This window comes from Pseudoliparis swirei, chromosome 12 (genome assembly GCF_029220125.1).
Source record: "Pseudoliparis swirei isolate HS2019 ecotype Mariana Trench chromosome 12, NWPU_hadal_v1, whole genome shotgun sequence".
In the NCBI taxonomy this organism is placed as follows: domain Eukaryota; kingdom Metazoa; phylum Chordata; class Actinopteri; order Perciformes; family Liparidae; genus Pseudoliparis; species Pseudoliparis swirei.
This window is the reverse complement of record NC_079399.1, coordinates 1,042,553-1,070,383: the sequence shown is the minus strand read 5'-3', so window position 1 is coordinate 1,070,383 and position 27,831 is coordinate 1,042,553. Positions and strand designations below refer to the sequence as shown.

At 46.3% G+C, this 27,831-nt stretch overlaps 1 protein-coding gene across 4 annotated transcripts; it reads right to left on the bottom strand.

Moving 5' to 3' along the window:
* Positions 1–24: 24 nt before the first annotated feature.
* On the bottom strand, positions 25–27,680 carry klf11a (Kruppel like factor 11a). Of its 4 annotated transcripts, XM_056427864.1 has the most exons (5): positions 27,577–27,680; positions 19,245–19,380; positions 6,091–6,288; positions 4,046–4,700; positions 25–2,609 (listed from the first exon to the last, which is right to left on the bottom strand). In XM_056427864.1, the coding sequence occupies exons 3-5, from the start codon at positions 6,277–6,279 to the stop codon at positions 2,326–2,328; spliced, it is 1,128 nt and encodes a 375-aa protein (XP_056283839.1). In that variant the 5' UTR covers positions 6,280–6,288; positions 19,245–19,380; positions 27,577–27,680; the 3' UTR covers positions 25–2,325. The 4 variants fall into 4 exon arrangements, with proteins under 4 accessions (XP_056283839.1, XP_056283838.1, XP_056283840.1 ...); XM_056427863.1 differs by lacking the exon at positions 19,245–19,380 and having other exon boundaries at positions 6,091–6,321; XM_056427865.1 differs by lacking the exon at positions 19,245–19,380.
* Positions 27,681–27,831: the final 151 nt, after the last annotated feature.

The following is a 27,831-nucleotide window of genomic DNA, read 5'->3' as shown; positions in this document are numbered from 1 at the left end:
AGTAAGTCAAAAAAAGAACTCGTGCTCGTACCTATTGTACTTTGCGAGTAGTTTAATAAATACTATATTCATGTGAATCCAGTTATAAAAAGTACAGTAGTATCAGAATCAGTAGTACACGTATAAAGTAGTATCTACAAATACATGAAAACTATCAGAACAATACTTCAGTAAATGTATTTACTCTCTAACTGAGGTACTAATACCTGTGCTCTAGTATGTTACCTGTACTATGTACCTGTTAAGCTAAACCCTGATGGGGTGTTTCCAGTCTTTATGCTAAGCTAACTACGTCCTGAGCTAACGTAATTTAAACTTGATTTTAAGAAAGACAACGAATGTTTATGAGGTTTGTTTGATTATAAAATCCATATTCTTCTCCTTCGCTATTATTCCGATATAAGCCATTATTATTAAGAATAACATTTAATAACGAGGTATTGTTCTTACTGGCTTTGGGCCCAAACACATGTTCATTCAATAATAATATAAAGGCTGTATCACAGTGAGGAATACCTGACACGTCAATAAATGCAGAATACACGTCAACAATCATATAGATATCAAGATATTTACAGTATTTACAGTCACAAAGAGCACGGAGGCTTTGGCACCAACGTGGAGCTGGACAAGGAGTAAACAAGCAGTAAACAAGCCGTAAACAAGCAGTAAACAAGGAGTAAACAAGAAGTAAACAAGTAGTAAACAAGCCGTAAACAAGGAGTAAGCAAGCAGTAAACAAGCAGTAAACAAGAAGTAAACAAGCAGTAAACAAGAAGTAAACAAGCAGTAAACAAGGAGTAAACAAGCAGTAAACAAGCAGTAAACAAGCCGTAAACAAGGAGTAAACAAGCAGTAAACAAGAAGTAAGCAAGGAGTAAACAAGCAGTAAACAAGGAGTAAACAAGCAGTAAACAAGGAGTAAACAAGGAGTAAGCAAGGAGTAAACAAGCCGTAAACAAGGAGTAAGCAAGCCGTAAACAAGGAGTAAACAAGAAGTAAACAAGGAGTAAACAAGAAGTAAACAAGCCGTAAACAAGGAGTAAACAAGAAGTAAACAAGCAGTAAACAAGCAGTAAACAAGAAGTAAACAAGATGAGAACAGAGAACACAAAAACAAGCAAGATTTAATAAATCCAGTGCAATGTCAGGTTTTTGTTGGTTTCTGTCTGTGGATAAATAGCAGCCCTCCTCTTCCTCCTCCTCTTCCTCCTCTGAGGAGTTGGTTGGTCATAAAATGTCCTGAGCTGCGCGGGACACTCGTCCTCGTCTTCGTCACCTCAGACCTGGATGTGACCAACACCTTCGTCTTCATCAGTTTGTTACTGTGGCACGAGTTGAAATACATAAATATAACTTCTGGGTCGAGTTGGTCAAACAAAAACGACTGAAAGATCCTCAAAGATGAACGTCAACAACAACAACAACACCGAATGACTTCCGGGCTGAATGCTAACGGTCAGCATATGAACATATTATGGCTAACGAGCTAAACGTTAGCTAACTAAAGGTCACATGAACATGCTAATATGCTAACATTAGCATGTTGATGTAACATGACGCGTTAATGTGCTAAGATGCTAAAATTGCTAACGGTACAGCGTCTACGGAACAGGAAGTGCCACAGAGCATCTACGGAACAGGAAGTGCCACAGAGCGTCTACGGAACAGGAAGTGCCACAGAGCCTCTGAAACAGGAAGTGCCACAGAGCGTCTATGAAAGAGGAAGTACCACAGAGCCTCTGGAACAGGAAGTGCCACAGAGCCTCTGAAACAGGAAGTGCCACAGAGCGTCTATGAAAGAGGAAGTGCCACAGAGCCTCTGGAACAGGAAGTGCCACATAGCCTCTGGAACAGGAAGTGCCACAGAGCGTCTATGAAACAGGAAGTGCCACAGAGCCTCTGAAACAGGAAGTGCCACAGAGCGTCTATGAAACAGGAAGTGCCACAGAGCGTCTACGGAACAGGAAGTGCCACAGAGCGTCTACGAAAGAGGAAGTACCACAGAGCCTCTGGAACAGGAAGTGCCACAGAGCCTCTGGAACAGGAAGTGCCACAGAGCCTCTGAAACAGGAAGTGCCACAGAGCCTCTGAAACAGGAAGTGCCACAGAGCCTCTGAAACAGGAAGTGCCACAGAGCGTCTATGAAACAGGAAGTGCCACAGAGCCTCTGAAACAGGAAGTGCCACAGAGCCTCTGAAACAGGAAGTGCCACAGTCACCAGGTCAAAGTGAACCGGATGGACGTCTTCGCTTCAGCAGCAGTTTGATTGGTCGAAAGCTGATTGACAGTCAGGGTTTAAGCCCCGCCCCCCGGGCTCCCGAGTCAGTCGGCGGTGGAGATCAGCACGCCGACGGGAAACGCCAGGCCCCCGGCCGGCGCCGCTCGCCGCGGGTCCCGGGTCTCGGCGGGCCACGGCGACGCCCTCTTGTTGGTCACGTGGCGCCGGGCGTGTTTGCTCAGGTGGTCGCTGCGCATGAAGCGGCGAGCGCACACGCCACACGCAAAGCGCTTCTCCCCCGTGTGCGTGCGGCGGTGGCGAGAGAGCTCGTCTGAACGGGCGAACCTCTTAGCACAGCCATCCCAGTGGCAGCTGAACGGCTTCTCTCCTGAGGGGGAGGAGGGGGGAGGGAGGAGGGGAGGAAGGAGGAGGAGGAGGAGGAGGAGGGAGGAGGAGGAGAGAAGGGAGGAGGAGGAGGGAGGAGGGAGGAGGAGGAATGGAGGGAGGAGGCGGAGGGAGGGAGGGAGGAGGAGGGAAGGGAGGAGGAGGATGGGAGGGAGGGTGAGGAGGAGGAGGAATGGAGGGAGGAGGCGGAGGGAGGGGAGAGGAGGAGGGAGGGAGGAAGGAGGAGGGAGGAGGGAAGGAGGAGGGGGAAGGAGGGAGGAGGCGGAGGGAGGGGGAGAGGAGGAGGGGAGGGAAGGAAGGAGGGAGGGAAGGAGGGATGGGGGGAGGGAGGGAGGAGGCGGAGGGGAGGGAAGGAGGAGGGGAGGAGGAGGAGGAGGAAGGGAGGGAGGGAGGGAGGAGGCGGAGGGGAGGGAAGGAGGGAGGAGGAGCAGGAGGAGGAGGAGAGAGGGAGGGAGGAGGAGAGGGGGAGGGAGGAGGAGGGAGGAGGAGCAGGAGGAGGAGGGAGGAGGAGGAGGGAGGGAGGAGGGTAGATGAGAGGAGGAGGAGGATGAGGAGGAGGAGGGAGGGAGGGAGGAGGAGGGAGGGAGGGAGGGAGGAGGGAGGAGGGAGGAGCAGGAGGAGGAGGAGAGAGGGAGGAGCAGGAGGAGAGAGGGAGGGAGGGAGGAGGAGGAGGAGGAGGGGGAGGGGGGAGGAGGAGGAGGGAGGGAGGGGGAGATGTGGAGGAGGATGAGGAGGCGGAAGGGAGGGAGGAGGCGGAGGGGAGGGGGATAGGAGGAGGGGAGGGAGGGAGGAGGAGGAGGAGGGAGGGGGAGGAGGAGGAGGAAGGGAGAGGAGGAGAGGAGGAGGGAGGGATGAGGGAGGAGGAGGAGGAGGAGGAGGAGGAGGAGGAGGAGGAGGGGAGGGGGGAGGAGGGGAGGAGGGGAGGAGGGAGGGAGGAGAGGAGGAGGAGGGGGGAGGAGGAGAGGGAGGAGGGAGGAGGAGAGGGAGTGGGAGGAGGAGGAGAGGGAGGTGGAGGGGGGAGGAGGGAGGAGGAGGAGAGGGAGGAGGAGGGGAGATGGGGAGGAGGATGAGGAGGAGGAAGGGAGGAGGGAGGAGGATGGGAGGGGAGGAGGAGGAGGAGGAGGGAGGGAGGAGGCGGAGGGAGGGGGATGAGGGGAGGGAGGAGGAGGAGGAGGAGGGAGGAGGAGGAGGAGGGAGGAGGAGGAGGAGGAGGAGGAGGAAGGGAGAGGAGGAGAGGAGGAGGGGAGGGGGGAGGAGGGGGAGGGAGGAGGGAGGGAGGAGACATTTTAATCTGGAGGTATTTGGTTTGTTCAATCTATTATAATTATTGTTGTTTATTTATTGTGAACACTCTTTTTAAATGACTCTTTGGTAAGTAAACAAACCGGAGGTCAGAGGTCAGAGGTCGTGCGGGGTTACCTGTGTGCGTGCGCAGGTGGGCCTTCAGGTGCGAGCTCTTGAAGTACGTCTTCTTGCAGCCGGGGGCGCTGCAGACGTAGTTGCGTCTGCGGGAGAAGTCGGCCTGCACGCCGCCGCCCGGGGGCCGGTACACGGGGGCCGGCGCCAGGGGGAGGAGCTTGGTGTTGCCTAGCGTCACGACGGTGGGCGGCGCCTGGGACACGGACGCCTGGGGGAGCACGAACATCACGGCGCCCGGCGGCACGGCGGACCCCACCAGCAGCCCCGGGTGGGGGAGGAGGGGCTTAGGCCCCCCCGCCTGCACCTGGACCGAGATCATCGCCGTCCGGCCGCTCACAGGGAAGACCTGGCAGAGGACCGGAGAGGAGGAGAAAGAAGGAGGCGGGGCTATGGCCTTCTCCTCTGGAGGAGGCGGGGCTCCGGGCTCCTGGTGAGGAGCGCTCAGGCTGTCCGTGTGGCGGATGACGCTGGTGAGCATCGCTCGGCTGGGCGGAGCCACGCAGGACGACTCCGTCTGAGGGGCTGAGGAGGAGGAGTCACTGAGGATGAGGGCGGGGCTGAGGGCGGGGCGGGGTAAGACTGGCCTGGAGGCGGGGCTTAGGGCAGAGGTGGCGGAGGTCTCGGCGAAGCTCGGACTGTGAGGAGGAGTCATACACTGACGGAGGAAAAGCACAAAGAGAATATCAATCAATTAGTTAATCAATCAATATTGAGTTACTTTTAATGGCAGCCAATTTAATTTATATATAGAATATGATATATATATATAACATGTTCAATATATATATATTCAATGTAAAATATAGTGTATAATATGATATATATATATATATTTTATGTATTTATATATATATATATTAAATGTATAATATAGTGTATAATATGATATATATGTAATGTATTATATATATATATATTAAATGTATAATATAGTGTATAATATATGTATATATGTTATGTATTATATATATTAAATGTATAATATAGTGTATAATATGATATTTATATATATTATGTATTATATATATATATTTAATGTATTATATATTTATATATATATTAAATGTATAATATAGTGTATAATATGAGATATATGTATATATGTTATGTATTATATATATGTTATGTATAATATAGTGTATGATATATATATATTATGTATTATATATATATGTTATGTATAATATAGTGTATAATATGATATATATATTTTATGTATTTCATATATATATTAAATGTATAATATAGTGTATAATATGATATATATATATTAAATGTATAATATAGTGTATAATATGATATATATATATATATTTAATGTATTATATATATATATTAAATGTATAATACAGTGTATAATATGATATATGTATGTATATACAGGACTGTCTCAGAAAATTAGAATATTGTGATGAAGTTCTTTATTTTCTGTAATGCAATTAAAAAAACAAAAATGTCATGCATTCTGGATTCATTACAAATCAACTGAAATATTGCAAGCCTTTTATTCTTTTAATATTGCTGATTATGGCTTACAGCTTAAGAAAACTCAAATATCCTATCTCTAAATATTAGAATATCATGAAAAAGTATACTAGTAGGGTATTAAACAAATCACTTGAATTGTCTAATTAACTCAAACACCTGCAAGGGTTTCCTGAGCCTTGACAAACACTCAGCTGTTATAAATCTTTTTTTTAACTTGGTCTGAGGAAATATTAAAATTTTATGAGATAGGATTTTAGAGTTTTCTTAAGCTGTAAAAAATAATCAGCAATATTAAAAGAATAAAAGGCTTGCAATATTTCAGTTGATTTGTAATGAATCCAGAATGCATGACATTTTTGTTTTTTTAATTGCATTACAGAAAATAAAGAACTTTATCACAATATTCTAATTTTCTGAGAGTCCTGTATGTTATGTATTATATATATATATTAAATGTATTATATAGTGTATAATATGATATATATATGTATATATGTTATGTATTATATATATTAAATGTATAATATAGTGTATGATATGATATTATTGTTCCTCACCAGCGACGACAGGGCGATCAGGTCTTTGGGGGCGTCCCCCCCCTCCTGGTGGAGATGGGTGGAGTCACAGGAGTCGGAGGTGGGGGTCAGTGGGCGGGGCTTGTGTGACCTTTGACCCCAGAAGCTCATGCTGACGAGCGCCTCGGCGGCCTCCAGGTCGAGGTGCTGGACGCTCGGCTTCGGCTCCATGGCTCCGCCCTGAAGGACGAGGTCCATGTTTTACTTTTCCCTCTTCAAAACAATGAAATACAAAGGAAGGAAACGTTGGCGCCATTTTGCTTCCCTCGGACTCATGTCGTCTCAGGGAAGCCGAGCAGGTTGTATTTCACTACAGTCTATCCGATGAGGTCATCGCTGAAGCCTCTCAATACATCTGAAGTGCCTCCATCTCCTCCGCAGAAGTCGGGATGGGATCCCAAATGCATCGTGAAAAACGGTGATTCCTAACGGTGTTTGGTGTGATTTAAATGAATCGTCTTCTTCTCAGGAGTTGGGATCCCAAATCTCGCTCTCCATGAAAGTTATTTGGTTACTTTTTTGCTCAGAAAATCTAAGTTAATAAAACAGCACACAGGGATGCCAAATGTGTCCTCTAATGAGAATGCACTCATTATGTACGTGTGTTTGTTGTACTTTGTGTAGAACCGATTCATTAAATTACAGTTTATGTTGTGTTACAGCAGCTTTAAATGTGTGTTGGGATCCCAAATGGTGAGTCAGCTTCAGGTGAGTCACCAGGTGAGTCACCTGAAGCTGACGGACTGTTTCCTTTCAAACAAAATGGAGCTCTGCAACATATTGGGTTTGTTGTGAGTCCAGAAACAGACAACTTGAGTCGGGACTCCAAATGTGTTCCGACAACATTATTTGTGAAACTTCTCCAGTGAAGATGTGCAGCGTCTGAACCTCCCTGCACCCACAATAGATGACGGTGGCGTGCCAGATATTAAGCCCCGCCCCCAAAACAAGCCTCCTCCCTCATTTACATACACTGACTCGCCCCAAGAGAGAGGGAGAGAGACAGAGAGGGAGGGAGAGAGACAGAGCGAGGGAGAGAGAGACAGAGAGGGAGAGAGAGGGGGAGAGAGACAGAGAGAGAGAGAGAGGGAGGGAGAGAGAGAGAGGAGAGAGAGACAGAGAGGGGGAGAGAGATAGAGAGAGAGGGAGAGAGAGAGAGACAGAGAGGGGGAGAGAGAGAGAGAGAGGGAGGGAGAGAGACAGAGAGAAAGAGGGAGAGAGAGAGAGCGAGAGAGAGACAGAGAGGGAGAGAGACAGAGAGAGAGGGAGACAGAGAGAGGGAGAGAGAGACAGAGAGGGGGAGAGAGATAGAGCGAGAGGGAGGGAGAGAGAGGGAGAGAGAGACAGAGAGGGGGAGAGAGAGAGAGAGGGAGGGAGAGAGACAGAGAGAGAGAGAGGGAGAGAGAGACAGAGAGAGAAAGAGGGAGAGAGACAGAGAGGGGGAGAGAGAGAGAGAGGGAGGGAGAGAGACAGAGAGAGAGGGCGAGAGAGATAGAGGGAGAAAGAGAGGGAGAGAGAGACAGAGAGGGAGAGAGACAGAGAGAGAGGGAGGGAGAGAGACAGAGAGAGAGAGACAGAGAGAGACAGAGAGAGAGAGGGAGAGAGACCGAGAGACAGAGATATTTTTTTTTTTGATTTTTGAAAAACACTTTATTTACATTTTTTAACCATTACGTTTCTTTAAAAATGAAGTGTTTTAAAAAATCGGGTTGTTTAAAATAAAAGCAAACAAACAAAACAAAACACATTAAAAAAACAGAAACACATGTTTTACCTTATAAAAAGCGGTGCAAACTCCAGCTCCTCCTCCACCACAGAACAAACAATATCTTTAAAACACCAGCGTTGTTTAAAAGCATCCAGGTCTCCAATGTGTTTATAAAACCTGAACTCCAGCCAGAGTCTGGCTCTGATGTTACAGAGCCACACTGCCTTGGCCTCCTGCCCCTCTCTGTTTTCCACCCGGGACTTCCTTGTTAAATATATGGCCATTTTGGCTTCGCCGGATAAAAAATTAAGGAGCTGCCACTTTTCTTTTTCCGTTTTTGTAGGCAGCTCCCATGATAAAACCTTCTGTAAAGCCACATTAAAAGACTAAAACCAATGTTAAAAGAGCGAAGAAACTCAAAAGTCTCTTACACTCGTTAAAACCATGGTAAATCGTCTCCCGATGATCACAGAAGGGGCACTGGCTCAGGACAGCGGGATTGATTACCGAAATAAAAGCGTTGGACGTGACAGCACCGTGTAAAATCCGCCACTGGAGGTCAGCGGTCCTTTTCTTCAGGGAGGCTTGTATAGGACCCCCACTGCGGGCCAGGGCCTCCATGCCCAAGTCTCTCTGACCACACAGTGGGCGGTCTGTTGCACAGTCTGGACCTGTTAATGCTCTTCACGAGGTTAAAATACAAAGTCTTCTTGTCTGCTTTGTTCAGTGTGCAGTTTTCTGGGTGGCTCGTTCTTAGCAGGGGCGGTGAGTCCCCTAGCCCCGGGCTGAGGGAGATGTCTGGGAAGGGGTCTGCAGGGTCTGTTCTCTGCTGGCTGTAGTCGTTGAGGAGGCTCCTCTCCAACCCGGTCAGCCTCTGCCTCCACAGCTCCAGGAGCCTCCTCGCCACCCGGTCGGAATGCATCCCCAGCAGGGAGCCCAGGGCCGGGGGGTCGCTCAGCGTCGGCCCCACTGCATCCACCAACTGCTGCAGGGAAAGGGTCTTTGTTCGCAGCAGCGCCCCCGTTAGTCCAGGGGTGACGCTGCTGCTAATGTCCAGTTTTGCATTATAAATTAATGGTTCTCTCAACAATAGGGATGGGCATCGAGAACCGGTTCTGTTTTAGAACCGGTTCCCAGTGAACCGATTGTTTGGGATCGTTAGCCAAATTCTTTAACGGTTCTGCTAACGGTCCTCTGTGGCGTTGCGCATGCGCGAAATTTTTTAGTTTCTTCAGACTGCAGCAAACATGGCAACGAGGCAGAAGCGTTCTAAAGTTTGGCTCTATTTCACACGACAAAATGACAACTACGCCACTTGTAACGTGTGTCAAAAATCTATTTCGTCGAAGGGAGGAAATACAACTAATATGAATAAGCATTTGAACACAGCGTGGAATTAAATGACAGGAATGTCATGTGTTCGATGCAGCAGCTCAGCTAACGCCGGCGCTTCATCTCTTTCTGTCCAAGGTAAACTCCTCCAAAGTGATCACAACCACTCACTGTGTGAAGCCATTTGCCTTTATTGTGTGGAGTCGATCAAGTTATCTTCTGTCCCTTCGTTTGAAGCACACATTTGAGCTCCGCATTGGTCCCATTATCGATCACTTCACGTTTGGATTGAAAGTCCAGTTTTGAGAAATGTTTGATCGTAACGGTATTAATTATTGGAGGGCGTGTGTTATCAGCAAACGTTCGCGTTATCGTGTTAACCCATTATTAAACTGAGCATATCGATTTTTAATCCATTATTAAATTTAGCATATAGCTACGCTAGCTTAGCTACAGAATCTTCCATTGTCACCCTACATTGAGGCAGAGGTAGTGTTTGCCTCCCCTCTTAATGTGGCTTTATGTCAGCTCAGCAAATTCAGCGATTTTGTTAGTGCCATTTGTTTCATTGTGTAAACCAGCTTTCACTATATAAATAATCTCCATTGCCATCGCATTTAGCTGATGAGGTTCAGAGTCAGACCGGTTCAGAGGCTGGTAGTCTGTCTGGGTCACAGGCTACAGCACGTCTTGTACACCTCCTCATATCTTTGTGTTCAGGCATCCTCCACCCCATCTGAGAGAGTGTTCTCCACGGCTGGAGACACAATAAGTCCTGAGAGATCGCGTATCCTCCCGGAGAAAGCAGACATGCTTATTTTTCTGCACAAGAATTGTTGATGATCCATACAATTGATGGTGCACACTTGGTATTTGCCACTGCTAGTTTCATTTTGGCAGCTCAGTTCATATACCCTTTTAAAAAGGAAGGAGCACTGTAATTTCTAGGAACATGTTTAAATTAAACAGAATACATTTTATTTAAGTTATGTAAGTTTTATTTTAAGTTCAAGAGTAATATCGTATAAATGTTTTTGCTTATTTAAAAAAAGTAAATGTGTATGTATACATACTGTGTGTTTGCAGCATTATATAAAAGAAAATTAATGTGAATAAACCCGTTTGTGCGCTTTTTTTCACCCCTTGCCCAAAAGAATCGATAAGAGAATCGATAAGGAATCGAATCGATAAGCAGGAATCGATAAGGTATCGGAATCGTTAAAATCTTATCAATTCTCATCCCTACTCAACAACCAGAACAGAGAGTCAGACTGTGGGCACCTTTCGTGCTTAAAAAGGGCCCACGACTTAAAAACACCCTGATAAAAAGGAGGCAGCCCACTTAATTTTAAAAAGCTGGAGTCGATTAAAAACAGAGCAGTATCCAGCCCCAGGTTGTCAGCACGTCTGAGGATGCAGCTGGCCACGTCTCGCCACACTAAAAACCCCGGACTCGTTAAAAACTTCTGAACAAACTGTAATCTAAAAGTGGTCGTCCGGCTGGCCAGGTGGACAAGGCCCTGTCCCCTCCTCCTCTGCTAAAAACAGCACCCCTGTGGCACCCAGTGTGCCCCCTCCCTAAAAAAATCCACCATCTTCCTTTGTGTGTTGGCTAAGAAGACCGTGGGAGGATCTCAAACGGTCAACCTGTGCCACAGTTGGGATGCAATAAGATTGTTTAAAACCAGTACTCTACCTTTAAAAGACATCTGGGGAGCAGCCACTTCCACTTGGAAAGTTTCCTCTATCTTCTCTGTGACGCCTCCCAGTTCTTCTGGACCATGCTCGGTTTCCCAGGTATATTCCTAAATATTTAAAACCGTCTGTCTTCCATATGAGTTTTGTGGAAGAACCGGAGGCCGCCACGCCACTCCCCACAGCGAGGGCTTCGCTTTTCTTCCAGTTCACCGCTGATGATGCCGCTAAAATCCTGTACAATTTGATTTAAAAGGTTTACATCTTTTTGGTTTTTAATAAAAACAACAACGTCGTCGGCATATGCCGATAAAATCATTCCTTTACTAAAACCAGGTAAAACCAAACCATGTAGGCTAGAGCGTATTTTAATGAGGAGGGCTCGGGAGAGAGTGCATCCCGGACAGAGCACAGCCCTGCCGGACCCCTCACTCACTCTAAAAGGAGCACACAGCCTGCCGTTTATCTTCAGCACACTCTCAACATTACTGTACAACACCTTGATCTTAGCTATGAAGCCAGCGCTGAACCCAAACTTCCCCAGAACTTTCCAGAGGAAGCCGTGTTCAACGCGGTCAAAAGCCTTTTCCTGATCTAGAGAAATCAGACCAGTGTCCATACCCAACGAGCTGGAGACCTCCAAAACGTCCCGAATGAGGTGGACGTTATCCACCATGGACCTGCCGGGCACACAGTAGGTCTGGTCCCGATGGAGGACCTGCTCCATAGCTCCCCTCAGCCTGGAGGCCAGGACCCTGGACAGAAGCTTGTAATCCACACACAGCAGAGACACAGGGCGCCAGTTACCGATGTCCTGCGGGTTTCCTTTTTTAGGCAGCAGGGTTAGCACCAGTGGTGTATAGTAATGTTGAGATATGCTCTCATATTGTGTGATTGGACATTGGGCAACTTGAACTGATTGATGTGACCAATGAACCTGATTTGAGCCACCTGTGTGTGGGCGTGAACTGTTTATTTGAGTGTCAATAAAAAGCCTCACTGGAGGATGAGGGCAGTTCTCTATTGGCTGTGTAACAGACAAGTCACGTTTCCTCTGTCTCCACATACTTCTTAATTCCTCCGTCTAGTAAGTCTTATTGTTGGTACTATTTGTGTTATGTTTTATCCGCTATGCTCTTAGCTCTGCTAAGAGGTTATGGGCCCAGGTGATGGCGAAAACCTATAGAGCAAAACATTTAAAACTAACACTTAAGACTAGGTGCGTGTAGGCACCAAACATGACTAGTAGCAGAAAGCCAGTAGAGCCGAGTGGGAGCCGCTGGTCGCGCTTGTTATTTGACGGGGATGAAAATAAGTATGAACTGTGGGAGACTAAGTTCTTGGGCCACCTTCGTCTGCAAGGGTTGAAAGAAACCATTCTGGGAGTGCCTGTGACAGAGGACGAAGAGGAACTGCTGCGGAATGAGGCAAAGAATGAAGAAGCATATTCTGAGCTTATCCAGTTTCTGGATGATAAGAGCCTGTCCCTGGTGATGCGGGAAGCACCCGACGACGGTAGAGCAGCACTACTTATTTTGAGAAACTATTACCAAGGCAGAGGAAAGCCAAGAATTATCAGCCTTTATACTGAGCTCACCTCGCTCCAGAAGTCAAGCGAGAGTGTAACCGACTATGTGATACGTGCTGAGACAGTCAGCACAGCGTTGAGAAACGAGGCGAGACTTTGAGTGACGGGCTACTTGTAGCTATGGTTCTAAAAGGGCTTCCGAATCGTTAAACCGTTGTTATCTACATCACGCAAAGAGATGAGACCGTGGCGTTTCCTGAATTCAAGGCGAAACTGCTGGGCTACGAGGACACAGAGAAGATGTGCTCCAGACACTGAGGACAATGTGATGACAGCACGGGGGCGACGAGCAGCGAGACCCACCAGACGAGGTGGAGGTCCAGGCGAACGTGAGCAGCAGCAGCAGCAGCTGGCAACGGGGGATGCGAGCCCGGGGTGTTTCAGGTGTGGGACACACGGACACCTCGCCCGCGCTTATCAGCGCAAAGTGTGGTGCAGCCACTGCAGGAGCGACACACACAGCAGCGAGACCTGTCGGAGCAAGAAGCGACGAGGCCAAGATGACGCCCGTAAAGCTTCAGAGCAGACGGAGGAGGAGGACGAGTATGCATTCCGGTTGAGCGACATGCCAGCAGATGTCCAGCCGAGCCAAGATGTCAACGTGAGGGGCCTGATGGTCGACTGCGGGGCGACCTCGCACATCGTTACAGACCTCGCCAAGTTCAAGTGTTTCAACGGCGAGTTCAAGGCCGAGTCACACTGTGTGGAGCTGGCCGACGGCACCCGGTGCAGCGGCGTAGCAGAGCGGCGAGGCGACGCGGTGGTCTGTCTGACGGACAGCACAGGTCGACAGCTGAGAACAACGCTGAAAGACGCGTTGTACATCCCCTCCTATCCGCAAGACATCTTTTCTGTAAAAGCGGCTACAGCAAGTGACGCGACGGTGATCTTCAAGAAAGGAGAGGACATTCTGATTCACAGAAATGGTACGAAATTCCACATACACGTACACAACAGGCTTTATTATTTACACACGGTAGATAATGATGTGATGACCAAGTTAAAGGGTGTCTTGATTTACAAACGTGGCATGAAGTATTGGGTCACTGTAACTATGAGGATGTGTTGAAGTTGCCACCTGTTGTCGAGGGCATGCAAATTAAAGGGGCAACCAGTAAACCTCCACACTGTGATGTATGTATTCAGGGCAAATTTGTGCAGACCATAAATAGAGAGCCTGATGCTAGAGCTACAGAGCCACTAGGGCTGGTCCACACAGATTTGGCAGGACCAATATCCCCAGAGTCCAGAGAGGGGTTTAAGTATACACTGTCGTTTACTGATGATTTTTCCAGTGCTGTATTTGTGTATTTCCTTAAAAATAAGAGTGACACAGTGCAAGCCACTGAGCGGTTTCTGGCCGATGTAGCGCCTTATGGCAAAATTAAGCGTTTGCGATCAGATAATGGTACAGAGTACACTGCTAAGAGTTTCAAATCTTTAATGGTTAAAAATGCTATTAGGCACGAGACCTCAGCTCCGTATTCTCCACATCAAAATGGAACGGCTGAGCGAAATTGGCGCACACTTTTTGATATGGCAAGATGCATGTTAATTGATAGTGGCCTACCAAAGGTTCAGGCGTATGCTGTACAGACAGCAGCAGTGATTAGAAACCGTTGTTTCAACAAACGAACAAAGCAAACACCAGTACAGGCGTTGACTGGGAGACAACCCAACCTGTCCAAAATGCAAAAGTTTGGCTCACAGTGTTTTGCTTATGTTCAAGACAAGAAAAAACTTGACCCAAGGGGTGTAAAAGGTGTTTTTGTTGGGTATGACAAAAACAGTCCAGCATACCTGATCTATTTTCCTGACAGCGGGAAGGTGCAGAGAAATAGATTAGTCAAGTTTGTTTCTCAGCCTGGGGTTGAGCAACAGACTCAGACTAATGTTGATGATGATGATCTGATGGTAGAATACAGAGCAGATAGATTCAGGCAGAATGCAATCCCAGTCCTTGAGACTGAAGAGGTTCCAGTCATTGAGACTGAGGAGAGTAGCCAACCGAGAGCAGTTGAAGTTAAGCATGATCCGAGAACTTACCCTTCTAGAGTGAGAAGGAAGCCATTTTACCTACGTGACAATGTTTCTCAGTCTGCTGGAAAAATGGACCAGGTCCAAAGTAACATTGATTACTGTTATAAAGTCACTTGCGACATACCTGTAACTTTTGAAGGAGCCATGAGCTCAGACAAATCAAAAGAGTGGGTTAATGCCATGGATGAAGAAATGCAGTCTCTTAAAGCAAATAACACATTTACTCTAACCAACTTGCCTCCGAGTAAGAAAGCAGTGGGGGGTAGATGGGTTTATGCTCTAAAGAAAAACAGTGATGGGTCTGAGAGATACAAGGCCAGGTATGTAGCAAAGGGTTACAGTCAAAAATTGGGAGTTGACTACAAGGAGACATTTTCTCCTACTGCTAACCTGACTAGTGTCAGAGTGTTGATGCAGAAAGCAGCACAGGACAACTTGATTTTGCACCAGATGGATGTCAAAACGGCCTACTTAAATGCACCGATAGACTGTGAGATCTACATGGAACAACCAGAGGGTTACGAGGTGAAATCTAGCACCAATGAAAAGTTGGTCTGTAAGCTAGAACGCTCATTATATGGGCTAAAACAATCGGGCAGAAATTGGAACAAAGTGTTGCATGATTATCTCACAAAGAATCATTTTGTACAAAATCAAGCAGACAATTGTGTTTACACAGAGAAACGGAACACGACAAGGTGTTAATGGTGATCTGGGTTGACGATTTGATCATTGCTGCAAGTGATGAAAATGCGCTAAAGTCTGTGAAAGCGATGCTTGCATCCAGGTTCCAAATGAAAGATTTGGGAAGACTCAGACATTTTCTGGGTATTGATTTCAACCAGTTTGATAACTGTGTGAAAATGTCACAAGCAAAGTATGTTGACAAAATCCTGGAAAGATTTGACATGCAGGATTGCAAACCAAGGTCTACACCTTGTGAACAAAAACTAAACTACACTGATGGTGCCGACATGATGATAGACGCCAGAAAGTATAGAGAGGTAGTCGGTAGCCTCATCTATTTGTCTGTTTGTACGAGACCTGATTTAAGTTTTGTTGTAAGCAAGCTGTCACAGTACTTTTCAGAGCCAACTGATGAGCAATGGGTTACAGTTAAACATGTTCTCCGGTATCTTAAAGGTACAAGTGACAAAGGGTTGTGTTACACAAAATGTGATACTTTAGGTCTACAAGCATACAGTGACGCAGATTGGGCAGCTGACAATGATAGACGAGTACCACTGGTTATTGTGTGAGCCTAACAAAAAGGGCACACTGGTTTCCTGGAAAACCAAAAAGCAGCCCACTGTTGCACTGTCCACTTGTGAGGCATAGTATATGGCTTTAGTAGCCACAATTCAAGAGTGCCTGTATCTGAAACAGCTTCTTGAAGGTCTTGATAAACAGAAGTATCCACAACCTAAGGTTTTCAAGACAACCAAGGTACAATTGCTTTAGCAAAGGATCCTGTCAGCCGACAGAGATGTAAACATATTGACATCAAGTATCATTTCATTAGGTCCACTGTGAACGATGGTCATATTGTATTAGAATACTGCCCTACTGAGGAAATGGTAGCAGATGTGATGACAAAGCCTGCTACCAAATTTAAGTTGAATAAGTTTGATGAATTTATTTTTGGAAAATGATGTACTGAACAATGTACTTATGAACTTCACAAAGTAAGAGCAAGTGGGGGTGTTGAGATATGCTCTCATATTGTGTGATTGGACATTGGGCAACTTGAACTGATTGATGTGACCAATGAACCTGATTTGAGCCACCTGTGTGTGGGCGTGAACTGTTTATTTGAGTGTCAATAAAAAGCCTCACTGGAGGGTGAGGGCAGTTCTCTATTGGCTGTGTAACAGACAAGTCACGTATCCTGTGTCTCCACATACTTCTTAATTCCTCCGTCTAGTAAGTCTTATTGTTGGTGCTATTTGTGTTATGTTTTATCCGCTATGCTCTTAGCTCTGCTAAGAAGTAATGAAGTAGAAGTACTTTGTTACTTTACTTAAATAGTTTTTTTGGGTATCTGTACTTTATTTTACTACTTATATTTCTGTTTACTTTTACTTTTACTTCACTACATTTTGCAATGAAAACTTGTACTTTTACTCCGATACATTTCCCCTGAAACAGTTTCGTTACTCGTTACTACGGAAAAAAATAACCATGAGATGAACATCAGGGACTGTTGTGGAACACACCGCAGCGCACCTGAACGCAGCACATCGGGGACTGTGGTGGAACACACCGCAGCGCACCTGAACGCAGCACGAGCACCAGGTTGGGGATCAGGGGTCCTTGCCGCGTGTTTTCTCTTCCCAGTGATGCCCAGGATGCTAGCGAGCGAGCGGCTACAGATACGACTCATTTCATGTGGAGCAGCAATGGAAGCTACTCGAACAACCACAGTGACCAAGATCAACGTCCGTGGCCATATTTGGGCGAACTCTTTTCTTTTGTCGGAGTGAAAGTTTCTTCCTACCGGATGAAGTGCCTCTTATGCCGACCGAAAGCTACGGAGATATGGCCTTCAACAACTCACCAACCTCAGGAAACACATTGAGGTAAATTAAGATTAATCCCATGAGCCGCAACGTTCATGTTTAGTCATCATAAACCTGTTAAGATATCTAGCAGTGTTGCCCTCAGGATTGTAGTAAGTTATATCTTTGGCAGGAGAGGGGAAGACAGGTGTCTGATTGTCCTACGCATGTTGTACGTTAGGCTAACGTTCGCTAGCTATCGTCAATTAAATGAGACAATTAGCGTGAGTGGAGTAGACGGATCTCTAGCGAGTTAATGAGCTGAAGAAGTGTTGACAGTTGTGAGAATTTGTTGATTTGAGTCGTCTTAGCTATAATTAGGGATGAGAATTGATAAGATTTTAACGATTCCGATACCTTATCGATTCCTGCTTATCGATTCGATTCCTTATCGATTCTCTTATCGATTCTTTTGGGCAAGGGGTGAAAAAAAGAGCACAAACGGGTTTATTCACATTAATTTTCTTTTATATAATGCTGCACACACACAGTATGTATACATACACATTTACTTTTTTTAAATAAGCAAAAACATTTATACGATATTACTCTTGAACTTAAAATAAAACTTACATAACTTAAATAAAATGTATTCTGTTTAATTTAAACATGTTCCTAGAAATTACAGTGCTCCTTCCTTTTTTTTAAAGGGTATATGAACTGAGCTGCCAAAAATGAAACTAGCAGTGGCAAATACCAAGTGTGCGCCATCAATTGTATGGATCATCAACAATTCTTGTGCAGAAAAATAAGCATGTCTGCTTTCTCCGGGAGGATCCGCGATCTCTCAGGACTTATTGTGTCTCCAGCCGTGGAGAACTCTCTCAGATGGGCTGGAGGATGAACACAAAGATATGAGGAGGTGTCCAAGACGTGCTGTAGCCTGTGACCCAGACAGACGACCAGCCTCTGAACCGGTCTGACTCTGAACGTCATCAGCTAAATGGGATGGCAATGGAGATTATTTATATAGTGAAAGCTGGTTTACACAATGAAACAAATGGCACTAACAAAATCGCTGAATTTGCTGAGCTGACATAAAGCCACATTAAGAGGGGAGGCAAACACTACCTCTGCCTCAATGTAGGGTGACAATGGAAGATTCTGTAGCTAAGCTAGCGTAGCTATATGCTAAATTTAATAATGGATTAAAAATCGATATGCTCAGTTTAATAATGGGTTAACACGACAACGCGAACGTTTGCTGATAACACACGCCCAATAATTAATACCGTACGATCAAACATTTCTCAAAACTGGACTTTCAATCCAAACGTGAAGTGATCGATAATGGGAGACCAATGCCGAGCTCAAATGTGTGCTTCAAACGACGGGACAGAAGATAACTTGATCGACTACACACAATAAAGGCAAATGGCTTCACACAGTGAGTGGTTGTGATCACTTGGAGGAGTTTACCTTGGACAGAAAGAGATGAAGCGCGACGTTAGCTGAGCTGCTGCATCGAACACATGACATTCCTGTCATTTAATTCCACGCTGTGTTCAAATGCTTATTCATATTAGTTGTATTTCCTCCTTCGACGAAATAGATTTTGACACACGTTACAAGTGGCGAGTTGTCATTTTGTCGTGTGAAATAGAGCCAAACTTTAGAGCTTCTGCCTCGTGCCATGTTTGCTGCAGTCTGAAGAAACTAAAAGTTCGGCGCATAACGCCACAGAGGACCGTTAGCAGAACCGTTAAAGAATTTGGCTAACGATCCCAAACAATCGGTTCACTGGGAACCGGTTCTAAAACAGAACCGGTTCTCGATGCCCATCCCTAGCTATAATATAATGCTAATCATTACAGCATTATTATAATTATTTGTATTAATATTATAAGAGTGACGGTCCAGTAATGGCGACGATATTGATTTGGGACTGTTGTGTTTAACTACAGAGATGCAAGGACATATTCACAAATCAACTCTGGATGCACGGACAGTGCATGAAACTAAATGTATAAACTTCAAATTAAAACAAACTATTTTGTACAAAACTTTATGCCCTCATACCCTACTCATCTGGAGATAAGTATACCTCCAACAGACTTATTTGAAGATGATGAAGTAACTCCAGAAACATCTGTGAAATCCGAACCCGCCCTTGTTCGCAAATGTGAAACAAAAGATGCACTTCCATACACTGCCCCATGCACACATTACATGTTAGGTAGTGTTATTAATTCTATCATGTCTGTAATACACTCACTTTATTTCAGGAATGGACTACATCAAGCAGCACATGGAAGAACCCTCCCTGCAGCTAGGTGATGCCACCAGGTCCAGTTCATCCGATGAAGAGGACTTCTTCTTCGTCATCTCAAGCGCATGACAGCAGCAAACAGCTGGATGGAGACGTGGATCACGTTGACTTGATGAAATGCTTCCCAACTGTGTGCTGCTGTCTGTGAAGCTAGACACACTCTACCTACACCATCAGGGCCTGTGAAGCTAGACACTCTACCTGCACCATCAGGGCCTGTGAAGCTAGACACACTCTACCTGCATCAGGGCCTGTGAAGCTAGACACACTCTACCTGCACCATCAGGGCCTGTGAAGCTAGACACACTCTACCTGCACCAGGGCCTGTGAAGCTAGACACACTCTACCTGCACCATCAGGGCCTGTGAAGCTAGACACACTCTACCTGCATCAGGGCCTGTGAAGCTAGACACACTCTACCTGCACCATCAGGGCCTGTGAAGCTAGACACACTCTACCTGCACCATCAGGTCCTGTGAAGCTAGACACACTCTACCTGCATCAGGGCCTGTGAAGCTAGACACACTCTACCTGCACCATCAGGGCCTGTGAAGCTAGACACACTCTACCTGCATCAGGGCCTGTGAAGCTAGACACACTCTACCTGCATCAGGGCCTGTGAAGCTAGACACACTCTACCTGCATCAGGCCTGTGAAGCTAGACACACTCTACCTGCATCAGGGCCTGTGAAGCTAGACACACTCTACCTGCATCAGGGCCTGTGAAGCTAGACACACTCTACCTGCACCATCAGGGCCTGTGAAGCTAGACACACTCTACCTGCACCATCAGGTCCTGTGAAGCTAGACACACTCTACCTGCATCAGGGCCTGTGAAGCTAGACACACTCTACCTGCACCATCAGGGCCTGTGAAGCTAGACACACTCTACCTGCATCAGGGCCTGTGAAGCTAGACACACTCTACCTGCACCATCAGGGCCTGTGAAGCTAGACACACTCTACCTGCATCAGGGCCTGTGAAGCTAGACACACTCTACCTGCACCATCAGGGCCTGTGAAGCTAGACACACTCTACCTGCATCAGGGCCTGTGAAGCTAGACACACTCTACCTGCATCAGGGCCTGTGAAGCTAGACACACTCTACCTGCATCAGGGCCTGTGAAGCTAGACACACTCTACCTGCATCATCAGGGCCTGTGAAGCTAGACACACTCTACCTGCATCAGGGCCTGTGAAGCTAGACACACTCTACCTGCATCAGGGCCTGTGAAGCTAGACACACTCTACCTGCACCAGGGCCTGTGAAGCTAGACACACTCTACCTGCACCAGGGCCTGTGAAGCTAGACACACTCTACCTGCATCAGGGCCTGTGAAGCTAGACACACTCTACCTGCATCAGGGCCTGTGAAGCTAGACACACTCTACCTGCATCAGGGCCTGTGAAGCTAGACACACTCTACCTGCACCAGGGCCCGTGAAGCTAGACACACTCTACCTGCATCAGGGCCTGTGAAGCTAGACACACTCTACCTGCACCATGTGAACGGCTCTTCAGCATCGCAGGACTCGTCTTCAGCCCCAAAAGAGCGACACTGAAATCTGTCCATTTTGAAAATCAACTTCTTTTGAAGATTAACAGGACATTTTTCACTTTAAAGTGATGATTTTGATTGTTACTTTTGGTTCTGCTTTTTTCTGTGTTAATCGTGTTTGTGTATTTTAGTAATTTCACAGTCTTCATATATTGCTCAGTTCATCCTAGCTCATACTCCTTGTTCATGGCGGCCACAGCACCCAAACAAATAAACTTCATAATTCTCAAAATTCTGACCCTCTGTTTTTTTTATTAACAGCATTTACTTTTACTTTTACTTTCAATACTTAAGTACATTTAATATCAGAAAATTACTTTTGATACTTAAGTTAAAAAAAAATCAGATACTTTTATACTTTTACTCAAGTAGTATTCTCAGAGGTGACTTTTACTTTTACTTGAGTAATTTTCCAGTCAAGTATCTTTACTTTTACTCAAGTATGACTTTTGGGTACTTTATACACCACTGGTTAGCACTGCCCTCCGGCAGGACATCGGCATGGAACCAGAGGCCAGACTCTCGTTAAACACCTCTAGGATGTCCCCTCCGAGGACATCCCAGTATTTTTTATAAAATTCAGCGGGGAGGCCGTCGATGCGGCGCGCCTCCTGCATTCCCTGCAGGGCAGCTTTCAGCTCTTGGGGGGTTATGGGTCTGTCGAGCTCCTCATTAGTCTCCTCGGAGACCTGAGGCAGCTCCCCACAGAGCCCCTCCGTCGACTCTCCCTCCTCCCTATACTCAGTGGCATAAAGGGAGGAGTAAAACCCCACCGCTCGCTTCCGGATCTGGCTTGGCTCCACAACCGCTGCCCTGCGTCCGTCAGCAGTGAGTGGATCACTCGCCCCTGCCCACTCCTCTTCTCCAGGCCGAAGAAGAAGCTAGAGGGAGTGTCCATCTCCGCGATGGTCTGGAATCGGGACCTGACCAGTGCGCCTTGTACTTTAACGTCGAACAGGTTGGCGAGAGCCGCCTTTTTACTTTTGAGGACTTCAATATGTCCTCGATCTCCTGTGGACTCGCTTAAACTTTCTAGGTCCACTATCTCAGTCTCCAGGTCCTTCATAGATCTGGTGACGTCTCTAGTGACGTTGAAAGTGTGCTGCTGACAAAGGAGCTTAATTTCTACCTTACCACGGTCCCACCACTGCCTAAGATTATTAAAATCACTCTTCCTCAGCCTAAAAATGCCCCAAAAATAAAACAACACCTCTCTAAAATTCCTATCGAAAGTTAAAACTGTGTTAAAATGCCAATATGCACTCCTGGGTAAAAAGTTCCTAATAAAAACATGACATAAAACCAAAGAGTGATCAGTAAAACCAGCCGGAACAATGCTGCACATTTTAAAAATATTAAAATGGTGCTTAAAAACATAAATACGGTCTAATCTGGCTGAGGAGATCCTTCCCTCCCTAACGTGGGACCATGTGTACTGTCGGCAGTCCGGATGCATCCTTCTCCACACGTCCACCAGGCCGTGAGAATGGACCAGCCTCCTCAGCACCTGCTGTGAAGCTGGATGTGGCTCTGTGTGGTTTCTGTCATTAAAATCATCCTCTGTGCAGTTAAAATCCCCCCCCAAGAATAAAAAATCCTCCGAGGCACAATCATTTAAAACATCATTAACTTTGGATAAAAACAGCTGCCTCTCTGTCCCAGTTGTTGGAGCATAGACATTAATAAAAACAAGATTAAAAAGGCTGAACCGTGCTTTCACAAAGAACAGCCTCCCCTCCACGATGTGTTTGACCTCCAGTGACCGTGGGCTGAAGGCCCTGGAGAAGAGGAAGCCCACTCCTCCGCTGAGGTTGGTGTTGTGGCTCAGGAGGACTTCCCCCCCCCACTCCCTCCTCCAGTCCGCCTCGTTGGTGCTGTCGCTGTGCGTCTCTTGTAAGAAGAGAACATCGTTGGCCTTCATCTTGTTAAATTCATAAATAGATGTTCTCTTCTTACTGTCCCTCGCTCCATTTACGTTTAAAACTCCGACTCTGAATGTGTTCATTAAAAGAAAAGAGTTTAAAAAACAAATAAAACTTAAAACCAAGAAATCAATTAAAACACACATTGGAGCTCTCCACCTCCCCCTGCTGGATGCACTCCTTTACTTTGAGTAAAATCTTTTTAATCCTAAAAACCTCTTGCTTTTCAAACTTTTTCTTTTTCATATGATATCGGCACGACTGTACAAAGGTCACGAGGTCAGGGAAGTGATCCCTGACCTCCACTTTCCTTTTGTTTTTTGTTCTGTGTAAAAACAGGCTTATTTCATCCACTGTGTGAAGTTTTTGAGCTTGACTGTTTGTTAAAATCAGAGGAGAGTCGCTGTCCTCTGCCCCCTCCTCGTCACTACTGTCCTCCACCGGCCCCGCCCCTTGACTCCTCCTCCTCTCCTCCACCCTGCTGGCTTTGGCCTCGCTGCCGGCGCTCTGGCCGCTCTTCTTTCTTTTCGGGGCCCCTTTCTGCCCCCCCTGCTTCCTCCTCGTCCATCTCTACCTGCTCCGCCCCCTCCTCCCCTGCACCGTCCTCCTCCACCTCTTCGCCTCCACCCACCTGCCCTACCCCCTCTATGGGCTTCTCACCACCCTTGTCCTCGTCTTTATTTCCCTTTTCCTCCTCTTTCTCACTTTCCTCATTATTCTCCACCCCACTCCCCGCTTCCACCTCTAAGCCCGTGCCACCATCACCAATATTTTTTTGTTTGTTTTTTTCCCCTTCTATTTCTTGTTTTCCTTCCTCCTCCCCACTTCCCACCTCACCCACAGCCTCTACCCCACTGCTCTTGGCAGATCCACCCACATCCCCTCCATCTTTTTGGTCCGCTTTTCCTTTTCTCTCGTCGCTCCCGACCCCACCCACCGCCTGCTTCTCACTGCCCTGTCCAGCCTCCCCACCCTCACCACCCTTGCCCGCATCACCCCCATCACTCACTCCCTCATTCATACCCACCACATGTGTGTCGGGTGCAGCAGCAGTGACGCCGCTCGCCGCGCTCTCAGAGACGCCGCCGCCGCGAGCCCCGCAGCCGCGGCAGCGGCAGCCGCCTCACCTGCTGTTCCCCACGCTGGTGCAGCGCGACGCGGCGCGCCGGACGGACCCGAGCCGCCCGGACCAGCTGATGCCGGGTCGCCGCGCTTCGAGCAGACCCTCGCGGTGTGCCCCTCCTCCCCGCAATGAAAGCACTTCATCGCCGATGAAGACGCGTAGACGTTATAGTTAACATCATCTACTCTGACGCTGAAGCGCAGGTTTAACTCCGCGCTCCGGTCGTTGAGTATCATATAAACCGATCTACGGTGACTCATGATGTGCTTCATCTCGCTCTCCTTGAACCCTGATGAGATCTCTCTCATCGGGGAGACCAGCTTTCCGTGCCGGGAGAGCTCTCTGCTGAGAAACTCATCGGAGATGAGCGGAGGGACGTTTGAAACGAGGACTCTGGTGGACGGCTGGTCCAGCGGAAACACCTGCACAAACAAATCTCCCACCGAGAGACCCTCCTCTACCACGCGGCTCACCTTCCCCACCTGATCCAGGAAGATCACGACCGAGCCGTTCATCTTGGCGGCGGACTTCACGCTGCTGAACCCGACTTTCTTCCCGACTGCCCGAGCCAATTCCTCCACGCTGCACGAGGAGTCACCGGAGATCTTCATCCCGTGTCTCCTCGTGAGCAGCGGGGGGGGAACCGGGGCAAACATTTCGCCACGCACCGAGCCCGGTGAGGCACCGGCAGCGGGAAGACACCCAGAGAAAAACCCAACTAATCACCAAACAATTTAAACTACTGTGAAACCAACTATTACACCACATAAACTAAATACATACAACTATGAAAGAATAGAGAAGAGAGAAACCCACAGACAACGCTCAGCAGCTCTCACACACACCCTGTCACTCTGACGCTCAGCGTGAACTGAGAGAGAGAGAGAGAGAGAGAGAGAGAGAGAGAGAGAGAGAGAGAGAGAGACACAGAGAGAGACAGAGAGAGAGAGACACAGAGAGAGACAGAGAGAGAGAGAGAGAGAGAGAGAGAGAGAGAGAGAGAGAGAGACAGAGAGAGAGAGAGAGAGAGAGAGAGAGAGAGAGAGAGAGAGAGAGAGGAGAGAGACAGAGAGAGAGACAGAGAGAGAGAGACAGAGAGAGAGAGAGAGAGAGAGAGAGAGAGAGACAGAGCAGAGAGAGAGAGAGAGAGAGAGAGAGACAGAGCGAGAGAGAGAGAGAGAGAGAGAGGAGAGAGACAGAGGGAGAGGGAGAGAGACAGAGACAGAGAGAGAGGGAGAGGGATAGAGAGAGAGACAGAGCGAGAGAGGTAGACAGAGAGAGGGAGAGAGAGAGAGAGGGAGAGAGAGAGAGACAGAGAGAGAGAGAGAGACAGAGAGTGAGAGAGAGCTTCGAACCGGAAGTCCAGTTGGAGAACAGAGCGCACAACACAACAACACAACACATCAACACAACACATCAACACAACACATCAACACATCAACACAACACATCAACACAACAACACATCAACACAACACATCAACACAACAACACATCAACACAACACATCAACACATCAACACAACACATCAACACAACACATCAACACAACACATCAACACAACACATCAACACAACACAACACATCAACACAACACATCAACACAACACAACACATCAACACAACAACACATCAACACAACACATCAACACATCAACACAACAACACATCAACACAACACATCAATACATCAACACATCAACACAACACAACAACACATCAACACAACACATCAACACAACAACACATCAACACAACACATCAACACATCAACACAACAACACATCAACACATCAATACATCAACACAACACATCAACACAACAACACATCAACACAACACATCAATACATCAACACAACACATCAACACAACACATCAACACATCAACACAACACATCAACAACACAACAACACAACAACACATCAACACAACAACACATCATCACATCAACACAACACAACACATCAACACAACACAACACATCAACACATCAACACAAAACAACACATCAACACAACACAACAACACAACACACAGTCATTTCACTAAACTACACACAGTGCACTCTTGTGTTGTCACGTTTATCTGTTTCTTTGATGATGTTGTTGTTCACATGTTGTTTGTTTGTTTACCTGATAAAACATTTGTAACAAGTTGACAATTTATCCTGTAGTCAGATATTTATATATATGTATATATTAGGGATGCACCGATCTGATCGGCGCCGATCCATATCGGCCGATATTCCCATTATCGGTTTTGATCGGCGTTCTCAAAACGGCCGATCAGATGACGTAACATCTGAGAGAAAAACTATCAGAGACGTTTCAATCGCAGCGCAACGGAGACGATGCGGCCGCGGCGAGAGGTCAGAGGTCAGAGGGGATCCTCACCACCGAGCGGCGTCCCCGTCCCCCGAGTTGAATCTCTGGGTCGACTCAGCCGACTCACATGTCTGCCCCTAGAGATGCTCACGCTAAACACATTCCATCAGGAGCGAGAGGGTTTGATCACGTTAGCGAAGGATTTATGTGACAACATCCGGTTTTGCAAAGTTAGCGGAAAGAACCACGTGAAACAACATCCGTTTTTCTAAATAAGATGTCGACAAATCATACACGAACATAAAAGTAAACAATGAACTGATTTTGTATCTTTATAGATCGTTTCTGAGATTTAGCTTAAATTATGCTAACATTAAGACATTGTTACTGTCCCAAGGAAGAGTTTATAAAAATAAGTCAGACTTTTGTATGTTAAACAAAGTCCTGTAAATAGATTTCCCCAAGAGTTCCAGGAAATGAATGATGCAGATGTGTTCCATACATATCTGAAATCCCCTACAATAGCAATCAAACAATTTTAATGTATCAATTAGGACATTTTTCAAAGTAAAAGTCCTAAATGTTTAAAGAAATCTGTAATTTCTTTAATGTTTGAGGTGCTTTATATATGTATTTCCTCATAGTCCTCATAGCAATAATGCTACACAATAAATAGAATGCTTCAATCGACACTGATCGGTATTATCGGTGATCGGCAGGTACTGATTTCAGTGATCGGCATCAAAAAACCTGATCGGTGCATCTCTAGTATATATCATATATTTATAATACATATATATATATATTATATATATATATTATATTATACAAATAATATTATATAATACGTATATATATATAATACAATATATAAATATGATATTATATATACGTTATAAATAATATAGTATGTAATGCATACATTATTATTTATAATATAATATATATATATATTATATTATGTATGTAATATAAAATACATATATTATGTAATTTAATATATAACATATATAATACATATATATATATATATATATATAAATGATGAGCAGCAGACTATAGATTCTACTCACCAACAATAAAAACTCGGACAAACTTTATCATGCAGAGATGCAACTGTTGCACACAAGCACGCACGCGCACCCCTCCCACACACACACACACACACAGACACACACACACGCAGTGTGACCTCAGATAACCAGACTGCTCCGCTGAACCCAACAACCGAGCGTGCACGAGCTGACCTCAGACCAGCGCGCGCGTCGTGCACGTCGTGCACGTTGCGGCTCGGTGTTTTAATACTGAGCGACAACTTTATTAAAAATAAAAAAAATAAAGACTCACCTGGCAGAAGCGAGGAGGAGGAGCAGGAGGAGCAGGAGGAGGAGCAGGAGGAGGAGGAGTAAAGCAGACACGAGCGTGAGGACGAGCTCAAGCAGCCGCGGCGCGCTTCATGTGAGACCAGAAAATAAATATAGAGCAGAAAAAAATAAAACAGAAACAAAAGTCGGAGCCGTCTGGCGGCTGGTAACAAGCAGCCAATCAGAGGCAAAGGTGTAGCGGCCCGCGGCCAATCAGAGGCGAGGAAGGGCGTGACCG